At 44.7% G+C, this 23,217-nt stretch overlaps 1 protein-coding gene across 2 annotated transcripts in view; it reads right to left on the bottom strand.

Annotated features, from left to right (window-relative positions):
* Nucleotides 1-23,217, bottom strand: part of Glg1 (golgi glycoprotein 1) — a 135,790-nt gene that overhangs the window by 6,548 nt on the left and 106,025 nt on the right. For both annotated transcript variants that reach the window (XM_004842855.3, XM_013071489.3), the window contains exons 11-25: nucleotides 22,799-22,952; nucleotides 20,369-20,506; nucleotides 17,085-17,171; nucleotides 15,889-15,951; nucleotides 15,061-15,174; nucleotides 13,869-13,957; nucleotides 11,992-12,109; nucleotides 10,591-10,683; nucleotides 7,659-7,796; nucleotides 5,488-5,611; nucleotides 4,492-4,634; nucleotides 4,204-4,305; nucleotides 3,176-3,283; nucleotides 1,244-1,364; nucleotides 632-738 (exon numbers count right to left, since the gene is read on the bottom strand). In XM_004842855.3, coding sequence (XP_004842912.1) covers nucleotides 632-738; nucleotides 1,244-1,364; nucleotides 3,176-3,283; nucleotides 4,204-4,305; nucleotides 4,492-4,634; nucleotides 5,488-5,611; nucleotides 7,659-7,796; nucleotides 10,591-10,683; nucleotides 11,992-12,109; nucleotides 13,869-13,957; nucleotides 15,061-15,174; nucleotides 15,889-15,951; nucleotides 17,085-17,171; nucleotides 20,369-20,506; nucleotides 22,799-22,952 — 1,699 coding nt within the window. The remainder of the gene's footprint in view (nucleotides 1-631; nucleotides 739-1,243; nucleotides 1,365-3,175; nucleotides 3,284-4,203; nucleotides 4,306-4,491; nucleotides 4,635-5,487; nucleotides 5,612-7,658; nucleotides 7,797-10,590; nucleotides 10,684-11,991; nucleotides 12,110-13,868; nucleotides 13,958-15,060; nucleotides 15,175-15,888; nucleotides 15,952-17,084; nucleotides 17,172-20,368; nucleotides 20,507-22,798; nucleotides 22,953-23,217) is intronic.

Raw genomic sequence — 23,217 nt, 5'->3', positions numbered from 1 at the left:
TGTTAACTCTTGACCTTGAGTAGATGAGTGACAGACCTGGCCAAGGTCACTGTCTTGACCGAAGGTCACTGGGATGTCTCCCCCAGTGTGAGTCAATACAGAAGCATGGATCTCGAAACCCAAGGGACCTAGGGCAAGTCATAATCTCTAAAGTCAGTTTCTTCCACTGTAAAGTAAGGTAATAATCATCACCGGGATCCGAAGTGCCACCGAAGTGTTTTGTAAACTACAGAGCAACATACACAGGAGGCGAATGTGTGTAGGGGACCCTCCCCAGCCCTGTCTGCCTGCGCTCCATACATCCTGAAGCCCCTCTGCATCTCATCCTTCTCCCTGACCCAGCCAGCTGCGTGCTGGTTTTCCTTGGTGCTGGTATGTACTTGGTCTCCCAAAGCCTGTGTAAAAGTATACAAGTAAGCCTAAAGACTCTTGGATTTCTCTCTTTTCCCATGGGTGTGATGTGTCTTACCACTGAGCTAAATACCCACTCCTAGCCAGGAAGTTTTAAAGGCTCACTGGCTGATTTTTCAAAGTACACCTACTGCTCGTCTCCCAGCAAGGACAAGCAGAAGTCTCTCAGAGACAGGAAACCCACAGAAGAGATGGCCATGTTAGACTCTCTTGGTCTTACCTTTGCTGCATAACTCCACATTTCAATCCGGTCATTGAGGCGCTTTTTGCACTCGGGTTGTAACCGTACCCGTTTATCCTCCAGGGCCTCCATCAGGCAGGACATCTCTGTGGGAGGAAGGGGGTAAGAACAGTCTGCAACTGTACAGAGCGGAGACATCTGTCAGGGAGAAGGATCCCCAGCCACCAGAGATCTCGGATCAAATCCATTCCTGGGAACTTGGTGCAAGATCCAATATGGTGAGGGGTGGGATGCAGCTGCCAGGGGAGACCTCTCTTATGTTCACTGGTCATGCTGGGTGCAGAACAACCAACCTCAGAAAGCTGCCTACTGTGCATGCCTTTGCAGCTACCAAGGAAGCTCAGTGTGGGAAAGGAAGGGCGGGGAGAAGGCCATCGTGATGACTTAGCTTTTGCTTCCCTGGTAAGTCACTCAATTCTCTCCCTTTACCAAATCCTTAGCTCTGGTTATGGCCAGATCAGTTCAGACCTGCAGGATTATTCCTAAACTCATTCTGCCACAAAGGCCAAGTTTCAGCAGCAACCAGGCCTCCAGGGGACGCTGCAGCTCCCAAGAGAGCACAGACAGGGCTGAGTGGACAGAGAGACTTACGGCGCCCACGGCCAGGGGTGATGGCCGCACAGTGGTGTTTGATGTCCAGGGCACACGCGGTGTGAAGAACGGGGTCCACAAAGATGTCTGCCTTGCTTTCCTTCAGCATGTTTAACACTTCCTGAAAGGGAAGGTCATTGTGGAGAGAGCTTTTGTAAAGGAAATGCATCATCAGATCTGTTGCGTGTGAAAACTATATGCACACAAACAGGACAAGGAGCGAAGGGCGGAGGTTACACTACACTGGGAGAGGGGCCATGTGGCTGTGATGTACACAATGCAGACTTTCGGTCCCCGATTTAATTCACTAACTACTCTGAGGGCTCCGGCATGTGCTAAGGGAGGTGGGGACTGTGCTTGACTGGAGGATCAGAGATGGATTCTTGGCATTCTGTTGTCTTATTATTTTGCTTTTGATACCAGGGATCGAAATCAGGACCTTGAGCTTATGAGGCAGGCATGGTGCCACTGAGCTAAATCCCCAGCCATGTCTTATTATTTTAAAGAACCTAAATATTATTATTTATCTGTGTAATACAGTTATTTTGTAACTTTAAGAAATCTAAAAAAATATGAAATTTGAAAATCAGATTACTAGGTCATATATCCTCAAAAAGAAAAAGAGGATGCACAGAACATAACTTATATTGCAAGAGGAATTATTCAAATTTAAAGATGTTCTGAACAATGAAACTCTTTTAAACAAGGTTAAGCTTTTTTTTATAAAGGTCAGATATTTTATTTTCAACACTGCAAGATAATGTAGGTTAGAAGGCATATTTTGATAAATTTGTTTTTATGTGGTATTTCTGAAATGAACTATATCTTTACTTCCATTGGTTTTCATGAATGTGCAACACTTACTGGATGGCCTAGTCACGGTCATCAATCATTAGTACATCTGAACAAATGTTTAAAAAGATTAATGGTGAAGGACCAGCTTAAGGTTTGGAAGAAGGAACAATATGGAATGCTGATCAGGGCCAGGCATGGTGGCACACGCCCATAGCTCGGGAAGCTGAGGTAAGATAGCAAGTTTGAGCACAGCTTGGGCATTGTAACAACTTAGTAGGACCCAGTCTCAAAATAAAAAGTAAAAAGGGGTCCCCAGCACTTGGGAGGCTGAGGCAGGAGGATCACTATGAGTTTGAGGCCAGCCTGGACTATATGGTGAGTTCAAGGTCAGCCTGAATTACATAGTGAGACTCTGTCCAAACAAACAAACAAACAAACAAACAAGGGCTAGAGATATAGTTCAATGGAAGGGGCAGTCTTGGTGGCACATTTCTGTAATGTCTGTAATTCTAGCATTCTGAGGAGGATGAGGCAAGAGGACTACAAGTTTGAGCACAGCCTGGGCAATTTAGTGCCTTAGTGAGACCTGGTCTCAAAAATTTCTGGGCGGGCGTGGTGGCACACGGCTGTAATTCCAGCACTCCGGAGATTGAGGCAGGAGGAGCAATGTTAGCTCAAGGCCAGCCTGGGCTACACAGTGAGATCCTGTCTCAAAAGTGGCTGGGGAGGGGCTGGGGATTTAGTTCAGTGCAAGGACCCGAGTTTGATTCCCGGAACCGGGGAAAAAAAAAATGGCCGGGGAAATAGCTTGGTATGAAGATCCTGGGTTCAATCCCAAGTGAATGGCAGAAAGGGAAAAACAAAAGAAACAAAAGGAAGCAGGAAGGCTTGTTTTCAACTTCCTTATTAAGGAGTAGACGCCATAAGATCAAAAGAAGAAGGGGAAAATGGGAGCAAAGCCAGGTGCAGTGGTGTGGGGCCTATAGTCCCAGCTCCTCGGGAGGCTGAAGCAGGAGGATCACTTGAGCCCGGGAGTTCAAGGCCAGACTGGGCAACATGGGTGCACACACAAGGGCGCACGCACACACACACAGAAGTGGACAAACAGAGTGAGGGAAACCGGAAAGGGTTGGCTACCTTTTTACACATTTCCGTTTTGATCTTGAGCAGGTTGACCTTGAGACACTCCTCCACTTGACCTGTCTGCTCCTGGGCTGCTGCTTCCTCAGCACAGAGACTGGCAATCTGCTCAGGAAACAAAGGGAAACAAAGCCGTCCCACTGGGCACAGGAAGGGCCAGAGCCGAGGAGCCTGCTGTGTCCTGCCCATCCTGAACACCAGTGTCTGCGGTTGCTGCTTACAGACAGAAACTTGGGCCTTTAAACACATGCGCATCTCAAATAGCTTCCTGGTGAGGCACACCCCCTCCTGCACTGAATCCAGGCACCCAGGCTCTGGGCTCCTTCACAGAGCTGCAGTTAGTAAATGCACAGGAGTCAGGTTGCCCCCAGACTTGTCATCAACAAGACCACACTGATTCCACAGCAGGGAGGTAGATACCCAAGCAAAATCCAAAAGCAAATGCTTAGGATTTAGAGTTCAAAGTCAACCTCTCTCAACTTGGACAGACACACACATTCTTTTTTTTTTTGGTTCCGGGGATTGAACTCAGGAACTTGCACTTGAAAGGCAGGCAGAGGCACCACTGAGCTAAATCCCTGGCCCAGGACACACATTCTGAAACAGCCTAGAAGCAAAGATAACAAACTTGACTTTCTTTGCACAGTTTTATGGGTAGGCATCTTTGAGATATCTTTTGGTGTGATTTCCTAAAGTTGACACATGTTGAACAGCTATGCCTTTTCTTGCTATGAGGTCAAATAATTTCCAAGGAAGAGCACTTCCTTAAAGCTATATCTGGTCTAAGGGTATTCTGAGTTGATGATATGGAATAAGGAAAATGGAAGAACAAATAATATGCAGGAAGCAAGAATAAAAGAATACCCTTGTTCAAGAGAGACCCTGGGACTCAGAGTAGAGAGCCTTAAAGATGGGCCTGCAACTAACCAGGAGCTCAGGGCCGAAGAGAAACAAAGTACAGCAGAAAACTTTTCTTACACAGTCTTCCCCCAGCAGCTCTGGCCATACCAGTTTCGCTCTCCTACCTCATCTGAGCAATGGAGCTGGAGCTGAGGGTCGAGGCGGTAATCTAGTGCCGACTCCTGGATGATAATCCGGATCTGGTCCTCACAGTCTGAAGAGAGCCGCTACATGTGACAAAGGGACAGCCCATCAGAAAATGTCAGGTTTTTACTTCACCCCTTAGCTGCTGGCTTGGGGAAGGGCTAACAAAGGTGTTGGGAAAACAAGAGCCAGCTGGGCCTCCCACCGAGAAAGCTCTCACAGGGACAGAGGCGGCTCCCTACACACTGCCATGGAGCCTGGCCGGTTACCTGGTCAGCATATCGCAGCTTGAGGCAAGAGATGACTTGGCCTTCTAGCTCTGAATCGTCCTTGGCCTTGGTCAGGATGCCATGACAGAATTTTGGAATGTCAGCTTTACAGGCTTTCCTCAGCACAGGGTTTAAGCGGTAATCTAAAGCAGAAAGTGTAAATACACAAAATATTACATTGGAGACATTTTCACAAATTTTAGAAATCCACCTTCCAAAAGGGGACAATAACCACAACTACATGGCAATGCACATCAATGGCCCAGACTATAAGCACTAATTTGTTCATTCAGTAAACATCTACGGAACTCTTGCTTGGCTGTTGTTAATGAGCAATGTGATTTAGTTCAAAAGTACTATAGGTCCCCAGACATTCTACTTTGTAGGATTTTCTGGTCCTTTATTAAAAATGTCAAGGAGATATGAGCAGCCTTGCCCATGATAGCTATTTTTGAAAACGCCAAGAAAAAAATATCTAACATGGTTTGCCCATCAACCTATAAGGTCTTGCAGCCCAGTGCTCAAATTTCTCTGTTCTAAACCAGATCACCTGTATCACCTGCCATGTTCATGAAGCTGTATTAAATCTACACTTTTCTTTCCAAGAAGTTCTAGCACTGATTCCTTTGGATGTTCTTTTATTTTATTTTTGGTTTTCCGAGACAGGGTCTCACCATGTAGCCCAGGCTGGCCTCGAACTCATGGCGATCCTCCTGCCTGGGCCTCCCAAATGCTAGGATTACAGGCCTGCACCACCACGCTCGGCCCTTCTGTATGTTAAGGGCAGTCTCCAGACTTTCAGCCTCTCCTTTCCCCTGTCCCTCACTCTGTTTTCCTGGATGCTCTTCACTAGAGGAGAAAGGCACACCGTTACACCCAGTCTTCTCCTGAGTCTGCCAGCAGCAAAGCATCTGGTTGAACTGGGTAACTGTGTGCCTACTCTTGTTTCCCTTAGTTATATCCAATGGGACCTGGGAGAGCTGAGCCAAGACGTACCTGTGTTCTGGGTGATTTGGCGCTTGGTTATCATCTGTTTGCACTTGGGATCCATCAATTCACTGTTTTTATTTTGCTTCAAGCACTGTAACATGGTTTTAGAATCTGCTTCTGGGCAGAACCTCTGCAAAGAAACAAGGTTTTACGAAATCAGCTATCCACACCTGGACACTAACTCCCTTACAATCACTGTTACATCTCTCTGAGAGCTCACAAAAGCAGCAGCACGAAGGCATCGCCGGGACAAGTGCATAGCCAGGTCGGAGTAAGCACCCAGCCCCGAGTTCCCTTTCTGTACTCACTCTCTTCTATGCTTGTCAATTTCTCTCCATTACCTTTCTGGTAACTAATTTGCATGGAATTGACCCCTATGGCCATGGCTATGTTAAAATGCAAGCCATCTCAAGAACTTAACTGTTTGAGTATGAATATAACACTGTCCTCGGTGGCCATCAAGCCTTTAAACTGCTACCTACTCAGTCTCAGCAGAAAAAATGTAGGACCTGCCCACCAACCAATGCAAACAAGGATGTGGGGTAAGGCCACCTCTGGGATTGATTGATTGACTGATTGATTTAGAGACAGGTTATATAGCCCAGGTTGGCCTCAAACTCACAATGATCCTCCTGCCTCAGCTTCACAAGTGCTACGATTTCAGGCGTGCACCACCATGCTGGGCTGGTTCATCTTAAATATAAGGGCTACAGTCCTACCAACACTGTGGGGCTGTCCTCTACATTTACTATTGTCCTGTATGTCAGAGCGCAGTTTTGGACTAGTACTAAACTCTGTTTCTGCTTATTTAATCTAAAGGTCTTTAGTGTCACAATGTCTGATAAACTCTAGTTGGGGCACTTTAGCATCAAGCCTCTCTTCCTAAAGCATGTGTGATTATAATCTATTGACTTAATGCAAGCGTATGGATTATAGACTGATTTTTTTTTTTTTTGGTACCAGGGATTGAACTCAAGACAGCACCACTGAGCTATATCACCAGCCCTGTGTAGACTGATTTTTTTTTTGTACCAGGGATCAAACTCGGGACCTTGTGCTTGGGAGGCAGGCACCGGAACCACTGAGCTAAATCCCCTGCCCTTAGACTGATTTTTATAAAATCTTATAACGCTCTCTCAAACCAGAGCCTCGCATTTCCATATTTTCAGGATTCAACTGTGCTAGGCCTAGGTAAAGAGACTTATGCTTTCTGGGGGATGTTTGAGGTACGGTTTCACTATGTACTTCAGGCTGGCGTCAAACTTGCTATGCAGCCCAGGCTGACTCCAAACTCTTGATCCTCCTGCCTCAGCCTCTTCGGTACTGGAATTATAGGCATGTGCCATCCATCATGCCTGGCTTACACTTGTGAGGCTCAAATTATCTATGAAATTGTTTTTTAGAAAAGGATAGCCAGGCATGGTGGCACATTCCTGTAATCCCAGCACTTGGGAGGCTGAGTGAGGGAGAAGGACTGCTGTGAGTTTGAGGCCAACCTGGACTACACAGTGTGTTCTCAAGGCCTACATGAAATAGCAAAGGTTTTTTTCTGGTCTCAAAAAAAAAAAAGAAAAACAAATAAAATGTTGGTTTTCTTAAGGTTTCTTTCTTAGTATATGTGGACAGATCAAGGAACTTCTGATATTAAGGAATATTCACTGGAGAAATAAAGCAACAGAACCTCAGAACAGAAAAATCATAGCTGGGTATGGTGGTACTGCACCCTGTAATCCTAGTACTGGGGAGGCCAAGGCAGGAGGACTGCCATGAGTTCAAGGCCAGTGTGAACTACATAGTGAGACCCTTTCTCAAAAAACAAAGCAAAACAAAACAAATCTTTTGAGGGTGTGAGATGATCTGATCAGGACACTGGATGGTGGCTTTATCAGTACACCTATCCTCAACCACCCTCAAAACCAGTCACGTATGTACGGCACATCTATTTACTCATGACTCAGCTCTGGATTTTCAACTTGAGGCAGCATCATCTCACTGGGAGGGCTGTGGACAGATGGCCAGCTCCATGGCCAGAGCTTCTGATTCAGTGGATCTTGGGTGAGGCCCAGGAACCTGCAAGGTGCTGGGAGAGGCAGCTGCCTAGGAACCCCATCTTTAAGAGGTCACCATGCAAAGAAGTTTACACTATCATTTTCACGTACACTGCACTTGGCTCTTACCTTTATCATCTGCTTGCACACTCGCATGAGTGTATAGTCCAGTTCCGGGTCCATCATCTCTGTCTCCTGCAGCTTAAATACTTTCTGGTGACAGCGGGTACTCAGTTGCTTCTTGTTTTCTTTTAGACATTCAATAATCTATGACATAAAGAGTTATAGTCAAGGCCGAGGATTTAGCTCAGTGGTTCCAGCGCCTGCCTTGTAAGCACAAGGTCTCAAGTACAATCCCCAGTTAAAAAAAAAAAAAAAAAAAAGTTATAGTCAAGTGGAGGTGTGTCAGGGCATTCAGTTCTTAATGCATGGCCCTATTTTCCTACCCAAACACCTTGTTTGTAGTTCCCAGAAACAGGAATCAAGACTTCCTCAGTGAAGAGAATTACACTTGCAGATTTCCAACCTTAAGGCCTGTACCAAACCAAACAGTGTAAAACTTCAGGCTGACTAGCAGGTTGTACTGGGGTCTAAAAGGAAGGGAACCCACTCTGATGTCCTGGTTTCTTCTGCCTTCTAGAACCATTCCTGCTCAAGATTCCTTGGAGAACACATGAGGCTCCCTTACATGTGCTGCAGCAACAACTCTGACTCAACAGGAGGCCTGAGCTGGGGGGTTCAACTCAACTCACTGTACACCACATGAGAAGGTACTGGTAGATGCTACGTATGTATTAGACCCAATCTTTGGCCTTGACAAATACAATCCCACAGGGCAAGCTACAAATAACTATGACAGAAAAGATGAGTGATGACATAAAAGCAAAAGTGTCATGGGAGAGATTTTGAGATAATTAAGTATATCCTGAAAGCTTCCCTTCTCTACACTAAGCCTTAGGCGTAACAAAAACACCAATAAGGAAAGCAGAGGGGAAGCTATAGCATCCAGGGCAGTCATGAGCCTTCTCTCAAATCCTCAAGGGACAACCAGGAATCAGCAACTAGCAAAGGCAGACTAATACCTTAAGAAAAGATGACAGATAAATCAAGGACTCACAGCTGAGGGAAAAGGTAACAGAGCAAGCAAAACGGTAATTCAAAAATATCTTTAATATCCTCAGAACAACACAGAAAGAAATGGTAAATAAGAATCAAGAATAGGTAGTTAAAAAAAGAACGGGTAGTTATACAAAGTAATAAAGATCAGAAGGCATATAAGAAAAAGTTAAAGTGAGATGGAAGACAGACACAAGATGCTCCAATTCTTTATAGGAATTCAGAAGGAAGGAAGAGGCAATTTTTTTTGGTGGTACTGGCGTCTCACACAAGGAAGCAAGTGCTATATCATTTAGATACATTCTAGGCCATCCCCCCTTTTTTTTTGGTACTGGGGATCGAACTCTGGTCCTTGTGCTTGCGAGGCAGCCAGCGGAACCACTGAACTAAATCCCCAGCCCTCTCCCCACCTTTTTGAGACAGGGTCTGGCTATACAATTCAGGCTGGTCTTGAACTCATGGCGATCCTCCTGCCTCAACCTCTCAAGTACTGAGATTATAGGCATGGGCCACCATACCTAGCCCAAGCCCATTTTTAAAAAAAAATCGAGACAGAGTCTTGTTAAACTGTCCACGTTCCCCTTGAACTTGTGATCTTCCTACCTCAGCTTGCTGAGTAGCTAGGATTACAGAAATGTACCACCACACCCTTGCTATGAAAGAATTATCTAAAAGAATAATGACCAAGAATATCCCAGAACTAAAAGAAACGAATTCTGATATCAAAAGACCCAATCTGGACAAAGAAAACAGAAAAGTGTACCTAATCATATCTCACTGAAGTTATACAGCATTAAAAACAGAAAACATACTGGGCATGGTCATACAGGCCTGTAATCCCAGTGCCAAGTTCAAGCCCAGCCTAAGCAATTTAGTGAGACCCTGTCTCAAAATAAAATTTAAAAAAGGGATGAGGATATAGCTCAGTGGTAGAGCACTTGCCTAGTATAGGTTCAAACCTTAGTATCACAAAAACCAAACCAGACAAAACCAAACCCTACAAAACACAAACTTATCAGAAACAGATTACAAACAAATGAGAATCAGACTGGCTCAGACTTTGCATCCCCAATGGTAGATACAAGATAATAAAAGGATTATCTTAGAGGCTAAAATAATACCATGGCAATGCCCTTAACTAAGAGAAGCTGAGTAATGGGAAAACATTTTTAAAAAACCACTTGTCTGGCCGGGGATTTAGCTCAGTGGTTTCGCTGTCTGCTGCGCAAGCGCAAAGACCTGAGTTCGATCCCTGGTACCAAAAAAAAAAAACCCATTTGTTTGAAGTTAGGCATGGTGGCGCACACCTGTAATTCCAGCACCTAGGAGGCTGAGATAGAAGGATCAATGCAAGTTCAAGGGCGGCCGGGACTACATAGCAAGACTCTGTTTCAAAAAAAAAGAACTGGGGATGTAGCTCAATGTGGGACCTGGGTTCAATCCCTAGTACTGCAGAACACAACCAAAAAAACTCCTAGATGATCCTTATGTAGGATCTAATTAAAAACTTTGGTGTGCACACTGGGTATAGTAGTCTGTAATCTCAACTACTCCAGAGGCTGAGGTAGGAGACCCCCAGGTTCAAGACCTATCTCAAAATAAAAAGGGCTGGGGGTGTTGCTGGCAGTTCTTTGGGTGCAATGGGAACACAGGGTAATTCTGGAGGTACAGAGTCTTGGAAAGCTATATAGAGAAGGCACTTGAAGGATCACTAGGAATTTATAAGGGAGACAGGGTAGGGCAGGACAAAGTAACTGGAAGGAGGGAAGAAAATGAAAAGGAGACAAAGAGGAGTAAGTATGGGGAGGAACTCTCGGAAGAGTACCCTGGTGTGGCATGAGGCTGAATAGGATGTGACAGGTCTCCTCCCGCCAGCAAAGAATTAGTTATTACAATGATATTTCCACATGACCTCTGCAATTAAAAAATTAAAGTGAAAAGTCACCTGAGCATTGCCATACTGCACAGTGGAACAGTGGTTCCGGATGTCACTCTTGCAGGCTTCATAGAGATCTGGCTCCAGACGGATGTCCTCTGTCTGCATGAGAAAGGCAGCACAGATAGGTGGGCTTATTTCAGGCCAGAGATGTCAAATATCCTGCAGACCTATTTGCTGACTGGGCCTTGTCTAGTGACCACATCTCTTACAAGTGGCAGCAGCATGGCCATGTACCAGGAGAACTGGGATTTATTCCCAATCCTGCCAAACAGCTACATGGCTGGGAGCTTTCTCTGCAGAATGAAATACATGTCTACTCTGAAATGTCATGGCCTGTCCTTCAGAGGAGTGCTGACAGAGAAAATAGCATTGCATGAAAATCACTTCCAAAAGTTAAAAGCTTTATGTCAATGCGGGGTTTTACCTTTCTTGTTTTATCAAAACAGAGTCATCATTCAATCACTGGAGTGTATGTTAACATGTGGTAACTTCTCGGACATTAATAGTGTTTGGTCTCCGTTACTAGTTTTTTCTTAGACTGAAATGAACAATATGGTCCACAGCACAAAACATATTAAAAATATTTCTTAGGGAGGGGAGGGATGAAATAAAATAAAATATATCAAAAAAATATTTTTAGCAGTTTGGGGATGACCTCAAAAGGGAAGCAAGCAGCTTCTCTTCTTGTGCACAAGGTGGAGGACGCCCCCAGACCCATCTGCTTAGAGAGCTGTGGCTCCTTAGTCCATGGTGTGCCCCCGGGGACTGCTGCTAGTTAGGGAATGGGCATAGATCCCAAGCTGCCGCAACCAAACTGAAGGGAAGGAGCTTCATTTCACCATAAGGAAGGGTTCTCTGTCTTGTCTTCCTTTTCTTGCTGAAGACAAACAGCAGAGTAAGTAGACAGTCCAGCTGTTGCAGGCAGCCATCATAGAACAGTGAGGGAAACCAGCCTTAGGGTGAAGCCGATGCTACCACCACCAGAGTGGAGAGGAAAAGACCCTCAATCCTTGAGGACATGTTCATCCAATGATTGCATCACATACTTAAGAGTCTGTCTTATTCCTAGACTTCTAGGTGTGTGTGGTTAAAAAAAAAAATTTTTTTTTAGTGAGATCTCACTATGTAGTCTAAACTGTGCAACTGTGTGTACATTCCCCGTGCACACTTAGTGCAATGCTCCTGCCTCAGCCTCCCAAGTTCTGGGATTACAGGCTTGGACTAACACAACCAGTGTACAAAAAAATGCCTTATTCAAAATCAAAGCAAAACAGTGAAAATGGAAGCTAACTGTCACATGGTAGAATTTCAGCACATGACTCTGCATCTCATCCATCACAGCAGCTGCTAACGTCTCTCAGCTGGCCTAGCCCCTCCCCAGCCCCACTGGGTTCTAGGGACCATTACCATCTCCAGCTCCTCCACGCGGAGCTGCTTTCGGCACTTCAGGGACACTCTGTGCTCCTTGGCTTCCTGCAGAGTATCGTTGCGCACGGTGGTGCTCAGGCAGATGACCACATCCACCCTGCCAAGTGAAGAAGGTGTGAGACTGGCCTGAGCCACACGAGGCAGAGGGCCCGAGAGATGGGCTGGGTGGGGCAGGGACCACACCGGGACTCGGAATTCACTCTATCATGTTTCCAACATCTTTCCTGTAAGCCGCACTCTTTTTTTCAAGGTGCTAAAAGCAGTACTTTGACTGTACAGCAGTCTCCCCTTATTTTATATAACAATCACCCCAGGGCACAAGAGTAGTGACACTGGCAATTTAGATGTGCCAAAGAAAAGCTGTAAAGTATGTCCTTTAAGTTAAAAGGTGCAAGTTCTGGACTTAAGGAAAAATTATATGCAGAAATTCCTACAACATACAGTGATTGCAATAAGATACTGAGAGACAGAATAAGAGGAAGAAGAGATCACATTCATGTAACTTTTATTACAGTATATTGTTTTCATTGGCCTAATGTATTATTATTGTTATGGTTTTATTATTACAGTACTAGGGATTAAACCCAGGACCTTTGCAATGAGTAACATCCCAAGCCATTTCTTATATTTTTTAAATTCTGAGACAGGGTCTTGCTAAGTCCTCAGCTTCCCAGAGTGCTGGAATTATAGATGTATGCTACCATTCCCAGCTATTTTATATTCTTTTAAAAAATTATTTTCATTTTCATGTATTACAAATAGATATTAATAAAGAAAATATAAAAGCCATTCTATGAAAAAATAATTTTTCATAACAAAAACAATTAAGAGAATAACTATGGTAAATACATTGTGTATCATGATCTTTTTTTTTTTTTTTTTTTTTTTTGGTACCGGGGATCGAACTCAGGACCTTGCACTTGTGAGGCAGGTGCCGGAACCACTGAGCTAAATCCCCGGCCCTATGTATCATGATCTTAAAAGAATATATTTTCATTTGCTAATCTACCACTCAGCTAATTTCCTAATAAGACTATACCTTCTTTTTGGTATCTTATTAACCTCCTACTACATCTACTTTATAACAGGTATACAGGTATAGGGAAAACCTGGCATATATAGGGTCTGGTGCGATCTGTAGCTTCAGTCACCTGTTGGGGGCTGTGGAACATACCACTGAGGATAAAGGGCCTGTCGTATGTCAGGGAAGTCAGGCAGCACCCTGAATGTTGGTTATGTTCCTGGTGGAGCAAAGGCCAGATGTATATAAGGACAGCTCAACACTTGTTTGGCAGAAACACCCGCCCACAGAGGATGCTCCTCTCAGCTCTGGGGCTGTGCCTTTGACATACTGTGGAACTCATTCCTGAGAGGTCCAGAAACCTGGGCAACATGGGAGCCTGGTTTATGAGGGGAAATGTGCCCTTTCAAAGAGCACCATGGAAGCACTTGGGCAGCCATGCTGTCAAGCTCCTCAGTCTCCTCCCCAAGACCTAATTCTTTAGTGTACCAAGGTTCTGGTTCTTCACTACATATCTAATGCAGTGAGGCCACTAGATATCTAATTCAGTGAGACGAGAGCATGCGATGAGGTCGGAGGAAGCCAGTCACCTGCATTCACAGTGCAACTGCTTCTCTAAGTACACAGAATCCCTCTGCATTCGCAGTTGGGTAGCTGAGCCTGGAAAGACTGAGTCTGTTCCTGTAGCCTACGGGCTGAGCACATGAGACTGCCACACTGGCATCTCCTAGAAGCAGTGAAGACCTGGAAGGCAGTGGCTGCACAGATGGAGGCATTCAGACAGGGCTAAGAGGGACTTGGGGGAAAGAGAATAGGTCAGTTAAAAGCTACATACTTCTTTTTTATGTTGGGGCAAAGTTTCAACACATCCTCCTTACAGGCCATTTTGAACTTGTAAGAGAACCGAAAATCCTTCATCTGCACCTGAAAGATGATGAGAAAGGAAATCTGTGATGAGCCATAGTGAGTAGTGGGCATGACACAGGCCTCCTGGCACTCCAGTGACACACAGCTCCCTCGGCTGGAAGTGCTCTCCTTCAGATCTCATGTAGTGCGCTCCATTACCTCTTTCAGGGTTTTGTTGCAGGACACTCTCACGATTAACCTTTTCTGCTTCACCCTCCAACCTGCTTCAGCTTTTTTCCCCTTGAGCTCCCCAAGACTGTGCAGTCATTTTTATATTGCGGCACTGGAATCCAGAGACCACTCGGTAGTGTGCTATTAACCCCAGTGGAATGCAGGCTGGCTGTGGGCCATGAGAAGAGGTATACTATCTCACTGGATGGACTATCTCAGTTCCTTTAAGGAAATGCCTGCTACACTGAAATATCCCCTCCTTCCAGTATTCAGATGTATTGAGCTACATCCCCAACTCTTCTTATTTTTTGCTTTAAGACAGGGTCTCACTGGGCTGGGGATTTAGCTCAGTGGTTCCACCGCCTGCCTCACAAGCGCAAGGACCCGAGTTCGATCCCCAATACCAAAACAAAAACAAAAACCTGGGGCCGTTGATTTAGCTCAGTGGTTTTGCTGCCTGCTGCACAAGCGCAAGGACATGAGTTCAATCTCCAGTACCAAAAGAAAAAAAAAAGACAGGGTCTCACTAAGTTACCCATGCTGGGTTCAAACTTATGATCCTCCAGTTTCAGTCTCCAAGGGTGCTGGGATTACAAGTGTGTGCCACATGCAGGGCTAAAACACCTCTTTCCTTACATGTTTAACTACAAAGACTTTGGTCTAACCTTTTCTTTCTTTCCTTTTTTGCAGTACTGGGGATCAAACCTGGGGCCTCATACATACTAAGGACTCTGCTACTGAGCTACATCATTAGTCCTTTGTGGTTTCTGAGATAGAATCTTGCTAAGTTGCCCAGGCTGGCCTCAAAGTTGTGAAGCTCCTGCCTCCGCCTCCCAAGTAGGTGGGATTACAGCCACATACCACCATACCCGGTTGGTCTAACTTTCTTATTCAAATGCTGAATTTGAAAAAAGTCTGACACAGGAAATCAATAGCCAGGTGTCACTGACCAGCTGGAAGTGGGTGACTCCGATGGCACACTTCTCGTTCATGTCCTTCTGGTGCTTGTTCTGTATCAGACACTCCATCAGGTCCCCAGAGTCTATCTGGTTGTCTGCCACATCCTGAGGAAGACAGTGCACACTTAAGCTGCATTTGTAACAATTAGTAAGTGACACTTGTAGCTCAATCCATGAAAAAAGGAAAATGACAGATTCTGGATGCATCACAAAAATGACACATTATAAATAATTCACAGTAAGCCTGAGAAACCAGGAAAGGTAAACATTCACTAGACTAAAATTTACACAGCAAGTTTTGCTGCATGAAGCAAGCATCTGTACTCCGAGGGCTTTTACTCACTGTCCTTATGCAACACCAATAGCTGGCTTTGGGATCATATCTAACATGGCCTCCTGCAGTCAGAACTTAATTGCTCCTGGGTGTGTTTCGGTTCCACACTTCAGGTAGTTCACTAAGCGAGTAAGGGATATATTCACTCACCACTGAGGTAGAAAGGATACAACTGGAAGGGGAAGCCACTAATCCTAGGAAGCAACTCTACTACACTACTCGGGGCTTCTTTGCTCCACCTTTTCTTCTATAAAGGGCATCAAGTATGGCTGCTACCCACATCCCTGCTCACCTCCAGAGGCTAATCGAGCAAGCTTTCCCAGGACAGCGACCCCTGTCTCTCGTTCTTGTAACAATTCCAGCTTTTACTTGTCAAAGCTGACTATCATCACCCAGGAGGAATGAGGCTGAAGACAGAGATGATCCAACACCCTCAGGGCAGAGTCCCAATTAATTCTAATCCTGGTCCTCTAGACATCACTTACGTGGCAAAAGTTCTGAATGATGGGCTCGCAGGCTCTCATCAGCAAGGCTTCTATTTGAATATCCTGTAGATTAAATACATGAATCATGCAGTTTCTCCTCAATCAGCAGTATGGATGGACAAAGAGTCTAATACGTACTTTTAGGAGCTATTCTAGTATTTAAGTTAGACAGCCCCAGAATACACAGAAGTGGTCCTACACTGTATTCTGAAAGGCAAATTTCCTAAAGTCAGATGGCTCTTGTACTTCAACAAAAGACCAGGCAGGGGCTGGGGATTTAGCTCAGTGGTTACACCACCTGCCTTGCAAGCACAAGGCCCCAAGTTCAATCCCCGGTACCAAAAAAAAAAAAAAAAAAAGAGTAAGGCAAAATTAAGAAAAGTATCTGGCAGTAATTTTAGAGAAGTAAGGGCTATGGAGTTGTTTTGCAACCAGTAAGCAATTCAAACTGAAAACAGTGGCAACTGACATCTGTCTTTTGCTTTAAGTTCATGACCAGGTCACTGACTGGGACCAAATAAGGACTTGCACTGCTGTGCAAGAAGCATCGTCCATGAGACAGTGACATGGAGCCACGAGGGCAGGGAGAATGGGAGAGGAGAGGTGGGAAAACCAGAGGAGGCAACAAACTTTTGAAAACTAGAAAGCAAACAACTAATAAAGAAATGTAATTTTTTTATCTTGCCAATTTTGACAAATCAACTAGTATGAAAAGGCTTATGATGAAAAAACCAGCAATTTTTCATTTTTCTGATTTCTGCTCCACAAGATAACTTTAACATTTTTAGCTGCCTCCTTGCCACAGTAGTAAACTATTTCTGAATAATATGCCCACGTTTATGAGGTTTTAAATTCTCGTATTTTATATCTTAGTGGTTTTGAGAACAGAACAGGGATAACTGCCTGAGTTACTCTTGGACGTGACTTGTAGATGTGAGGTGCAGCAGTTATCTCTTCTAGCGGGGAGAAAGGCCTAACCACTGTGATAACTGTGAAGGCAACCGAAAGACTAACTGCATGGAGTGCTGTCCAGGGCAGCGAGGAAGGGTCCGGAGACACCACGGTGCCCTTCTTTATAAGCATGGGGAGAGTCTGATTAGGCTTCCTGACTGAAGGGGATCCACATTCTCGAGAATGCAGACAGCAGAACTGAGCATCGGAAGCCCCTCTCCTTCAGGGAGCTGCACACCACGTACCTCTGACTCCAGCTCGGTGAGGTTGCCCACTATGTCTCTGCATTCCACGGCCAAGTCATCCAGATGGTCCTGGAGGCACTCAAGCTCCTGCACATGAAAAGGAGACAGGGTCTCAGTCTGTAATTCAGGCTGACCTCAAACTTATGGTGATAGGGCCAGGGATTTAGCTCAGTGGTTTCACCGCCTGCTGCGCAAGCACAAGGACCCAAGTTTGATCCCTGGCACCACAAAAAAACCCCAAAAAACAAAAAACAACAAAACTTGTGGTGATCCTCCTACCTCAGCCTCCCAAGCGCTGGGATTATAGGCATGTGCCCCCATGCCTGGCTCCTTTTCCTTTTAAAACTACCTTACTGTACAGAACACAATAGCTTTATCTGATTCCCCACACTCAAACTGTTGAAAAAATAACTACTTGATATAGCAGGGTGACCAAGAGGGCCAAGGGGGTACAAATCCCATGGAAGCCCAAATCTACAAGTCCAATAAGAGTCAAACCTCTAATGGCCTGAAAGTCTAAAATTGCACCAGGCTTTTATCCCATTCCATCAATACTCTGCCATTCCTTTTTTTTTTTTTTCCAGACAGGATCTCACTATGTAGTTCAGGCTGACCTTGAACTCACTATGTAGCCTAGGCTGGTGTTGAACTCGAGGTGATTCTCCTGCCTCAGCCTCCTCAGCCTTCCAAGGGCTGGGACTACAGGTATGCCCCACTAAGCGCAGCCTGACATTTCATTTTTAATCTGCATTCTGGTAATTTTTACCTCCTATTTGAAATATGCACTTTGATAATGATCACTGAGCAACATATTCACAGTGAAAGACATGGATTACATTAAGACTATGGGCAAAATAGATGGGGACCAGGGACCCAGAATATAGGATAGGGCTGAAAGCTTTTGCAAGTTAGATCTGGGATTCTAACCCAGCCCATGGCAAAAGGATCCTGTGAGGAAAATTCCAAAAACAAGTGAGCACATTAGAGTTTGGATATTTAAAAGCTATTTTGTCCTAGTTGGGAGTACCCTGCTACCTTAGTCTACTACTATTCCTTTCTGAGGTTTAGAGGTTTAAGTGCAACCTTCGCTCACTTTCCCAAAGAACATCAATAGCTATTTATACAGCTTACTGACCACTCTGCAAGACTGTTTATTTATTTATGGTACCGGGGGGCCGGAGATTTAGCTCAGTGGTTCCAGCGCCTGCCTTGCAAGCGCAAGGTCCCAAGTTTGATCCCCAGTATCAAAAAAAAAAAAAAAAAATTTAAAAAGCAGGGGATTTAGCTCAGTGGTTTCACCACCTGGTGCACAAGTGCAAGGACCTGAGTTCGATCCCCAGTACCAAAAAATAAATAAAATATTTATGGTACCAGGGATCGAAATCAGGACCATGCACTTGCGAGGCAGGTGGCAGCACCACTAAGCTAAATCCCCAGCCCTGCAAGACTCTGTTTAGAATTAGAATAGGAAGATAGGAGAAGGGTTAGATGAATCATACAACAGCCAGAATGGGGTGGGGATTGGGGAAACACCACACTTTGGGGAATAAAATAAGCAAATGGCTAAGGGAAACATTTTATTCACAGAACCCTTTCTTAGGTAGGCTTAGCTTCTCAGTAACAGGCTGCAACTCAGTGCAACTTTCTTGATGCTTACTGCACAGAGGGGATGAAGGAAACTGTCTCCTGGGATTCTGTGTGAACACAACCTTTGTTCCACTGAACAGAGGCAGCAGAAAGCTAAGACGACAGGCATTTCCTAACAAACCCAACAGAACAGTAGCAGGCTCACGAAGCAAACTGCTGAAATAGATTATCTCTCCACCCAGCAGAGCTAGTAGGCAGCTATGTTGCTTCTTTAAATGTCCAGCTCCCACACATGTGACTTTTTAGCACTTTCAGTCCAGAAGGGACATTGCCGAGGTATAAATGGAGTCTGGAAGCCCAAGTTTACTCCTTGTTCTAGTGTTAATACAACTTTGAGTGAATAGCTAATAATCACTGCTCATCACCCTGCTTTACGATGGAAGACATGCTAACTCCCAAGGAACTTGCATTCCTGTAGCTGTTCTTTCTTTCCCCCAAACCAAGCACACAATCCTAAGGAATTCACAGCACGCTCGTAATTCTTGAGAGCTACTCCTCCATGCTTTCCTAAATGGGCAGGGCATGATAAATGGGACAAATGCTACTTAGGCTTAGACTTGACTTTTAGGTAAGGAATTCAATACACTTCTTTGAGACTCAATTTGGCAACTAAGTTTAGTTCTATGTATTTTTTTTTTTTTTTCGGGTACCGGGGATCAAACTCGGGACCTTGTGCTTGTGAGGCAGGCGCTGGAACCACTTATGTATCTTTTTTTATTTTGTTTTCTGAGACAAGGTCTCACTACTTATTCCAGGCTGGCCTTGACTTCACAGCAATCTCCTTGCCTCAGCCTCCTGAATGCTGGAATTGTAGGTATATAGTGCTATTCTAAGGCATGTAACCGGTTCATGCATATCAGTACATATTTCCATACATATGAATAAATGCATACTTTGGTTATCTCAAAAGGACTTAAAGGGGCTTATAAGAAAAAAGAAAAGGGGGCTGGGGATTTAGCTCAGTGGTGCTGCTGCTTCCCTGCAAGCGCAAGATCTTGAGTTTGATCCCCGGTACCAAAAAAAGAAAAGAAACAAGAAAAGAAGGAAATGGCAAGACAAAACAAATTAAAAGTGAGTAAAAAAGAGGAAAGAAAAGGAAAAATACGTTAAGGAAAGCAGGATGGAGCCAGTACTAAGCCTAGTACAAAACTGCCATATATACTTTCTAGAAGCAGGCCATATATTTGGCTCTAAGCCTTCTAAGGGGCAACATAAAGAGGGAAAATAATCAATTACAAATTGTAGTAACCATAATATAAAGAAAAAGTAGCTACTTAGGAAAGATACAATTATTCTTTTTTCCTTTTTTTTTCTGGAGACAAGCTCTCATTATGTATTTCAGGCTGGTCACAAACTCACTACCATTATGTAGCTCAGGTTCTCCTTGAACTCACAGCAATCTTCCTGCCTCAGTCTCCTAAACGCTGGGAATAAAGCCATGTACCACCAAGCTCAGCTTGAAAAAATACAATTATTCTTGATATAAGACCAAAGAATATTTTCCTAAGCACTTTGTCTAGAGAACACTCAATATAACAAATCATATCTGTGAAGTAAGCACCGAGATAAACCGCACTGTGTGCCCTACATAAAACACTGCTGTTATCATAAGACAATCAGGGTGCCCTGTCACTTACCTGCCCAGTCTCTGTTTTCTCACTACACCACTTCCCCAGATCTATGAGGCACTTATCCTGGAGGGCAGGGTCCAGCTTCACATCCATGGCTCGCTGGTGCAGGATCCTTTGGACTTCAGCTCGGCACTCCCGAGAGAGCTGCACAGGAAACAATGGCAAAAGGCTTTAAAGGCCACAAAGCCTTTATACATGAAGACTCTAGCAGAGCACACCTGTTGTCAGGGAACTAACAAATAACCCTGTAGTTTATAGCAGTGTCTCTGTTCACGAACTCAATCCTCTCCACCATTCTGGTTACAAACCGAACTGAATGAGAACTGAATCAAATTTCCTCATAAGGTCAACATTGAACCTAACCACTGAATTGATTCAGTTCTTGTCTAATTCGGTCTGTGACCAGAATCATGGGAAGAATTACGTTTGTGAATCGAGGTACCAATGTAATTTCAGAAACTTTATACCACAATCTCTTCTAGAATAAGAAAGAAATGTTTCAGAAAACTTTTTTAAAGTCCCTATCTCTAGGAGTGCAATTCTACATTTGGCATTTTCTAATATACTATAAAAAATGACATACTTTTCCGAGAACTGGATCCATTCACATTAGGTTAGAGTTTCTGTTTAGCAAAATTAACTTGCAACTCTGTGCATACGGATACCTCAGATCCAAGTCAGGTGAAAACACGTACTTGGTTCAGGAGTTCAACCTGGCCAATCAAGTGAGCACCTGCAGGAGCCCAAGTCACTAGGTCAGGACCAGACTGTTCTAGGTGAGTATGTGGGATGAACAGAGGGAGAAAAGAGGAAGCTGGCACATTCTGGAAGGGCTCTAAGAAAGCTGTCATTGCAGACCCAGTTTCTCTTCCTGAACACTTGGCACACCTCATCGCTTCTCGGCCTTTTGGCTAAGATCAAGTGTAGCACACTGAGGGCAAGGGTTGGACCTGACTCCTTCATGGGCATGAGGTTTCCTTTGGAGTCATGGAAGGTTTTGAAACTAGATAGAGGTAGTGACTGCACAATACTGTTAAGGTACCAAACTGATTTCTCTTTAAAATGGGTAATTTTATGTTATGAGAATGTCATTCAATTTTTTTTAACACCCACCTCTCACCCTGGGCCTCTGCACTGAGCTGCATTCCCAGGACCCTTTGTGTTTTGTTTTTTGGGGTACTGGGGATCACACTCAACCTTGTGCTTGTGAGGCACATGTGGTGCCACTGAGCTAAATCCCAGGCCCTCCACCCCCTTTGTTGACACAGGGTGTCACAAAGCTGCCCAACCCGGGCTTGAACTTGTGCTTCTCTTGCCTCAGCCACCCACTGGGCTGGGATTACAGGTGAATGCCACCATGTGTGGCCTAAAGTTTTTTTTTTAAAGCTATTGCAACCAGGACTGGTGGCACATGGCTATAACACCAGCCCTCTGGGTGGCTGAGGTAGGAGAATTGCCAAGTTCAAGTCCAGCCTGGGCAACTTAGTGAGACACTGTCTCAAAATAAAGTAAGAAAAGGACAAGGGATGTAGCTCAGTGCAAAGGCCCTGGGTTCCATCCCTAGTACCACACATACACATCCAAAAAATAAATAAATGATTCCACCCCTTTCTTCATTCATAAGAAAAGGAATGCCATACTGTTATGACTAGCCAGATGCCAGATATAAGACCACTTGGGGTTAATGACAGGCTCATTATATGAATAAAAATGTAACAAAGTCCCATGTTTCTTGCATAGTATAAAAACTGGGTTAGGCTTGCAGCAACTGAAGAACAGCATTTTTCTACTTGAGTCTCCTCTTTCTGAGTCCTTGCCAGTCACCCTTTTGCACTGAGCCTAGGTCTGTTTGTAAAAATACACATGAAGTAATACCCTGGCTACCTTCTGCAACAAATGTAGGATTGCCTTGTTAATAGGCAGTCCTCACTTAGAAAGCGAGGCAAACAGCGTGGCAGGTTGACACCACAAGGCGGTTCATGCTGCCCAAGAGTCAAGCATGGACTAACATTGCATCCGAGGGTAGCAACTAGAATAGACGAATGCCGAGAGACTGGACTATGGGAGTCTGCTCCGACTAGTGTATCGCCAGAGCCGCCACATTCATACAGGCACTGTGGGTCTAGCCCTAGGGCAGAAGGCAACAAAACCATTTGGATCCTGGCTAAAAGCTTCTAGTGGATCTTTAAAGCTAAATAAGGACAAAAAATTTAACTGTCCACTGGGATTCAGATTTTAGTAACTTAAAGAAAAAATCTTGAAGCGTTCCTCTGCTCACCTTTTAAAAATCAGATGGGCAGAAGCTGGTGAAACAACTGCTGGTGCAATCCCCTCCCCACCAGATATACTAAAGAAGTCTGCTGGGATGACAGAAACCAGAACACTATGGAGCAAGTGATTGAAAGTAAGAAGCCAGCTTTGCTGGCACGGGCATACCCTCCGTCCCTGCTCCTCGGTGCGATAGGCGTGTCTATACAGACAGGAGAAGACGGCGCCGGGGGGCATGAGCTCGCTGGTCTCGTTCCAACCGTGGGTGTGGCACAGCCGCGAAGCATCTCCCTGGCATTTGCGGTACAACACCGGGTCCAGCCTGTAAGGTGCGAAGAGAACTGCTACTTCCTATGCTTTTCCTTCTCACACATGCTTAGGGCTCGGGCAGGTGCATGCTTGTGTAACTTGCTGACAATCACACCCAGTGTAGTGGAGACAGCAAAAGTATATTCTCAAATGCTGTTCTCCCTAGACACACAGTGGCCAATTTGTAGAAGTTTGTTAACTTTCACACATAAGGCTTACATTCTACCTTCATGTTATTTTGGCTACATAAATTATGTATCTTACCTAATACCACATTA

This window comes from Heterocephalus glaber, unplaced genomic scaffold (assembly GCF_053883595.1).
Source record: "Heterocephalus glaber isolate CG9 unplaced genomic scaffold, H.glaber_assembly_v1.0 deba00000071, whole genome shotgun sequence".
NCBI lineage: Eukaryota > Metazoa > Chordata > Mammalia > Rodentia > Bathyergidae > Heterocephalus > Heterocephalus glaber.
Note: the sequence above shows the minus strand (reverse complement) of the source record. Positions and strands in the feature narration are given on the sequence as shown.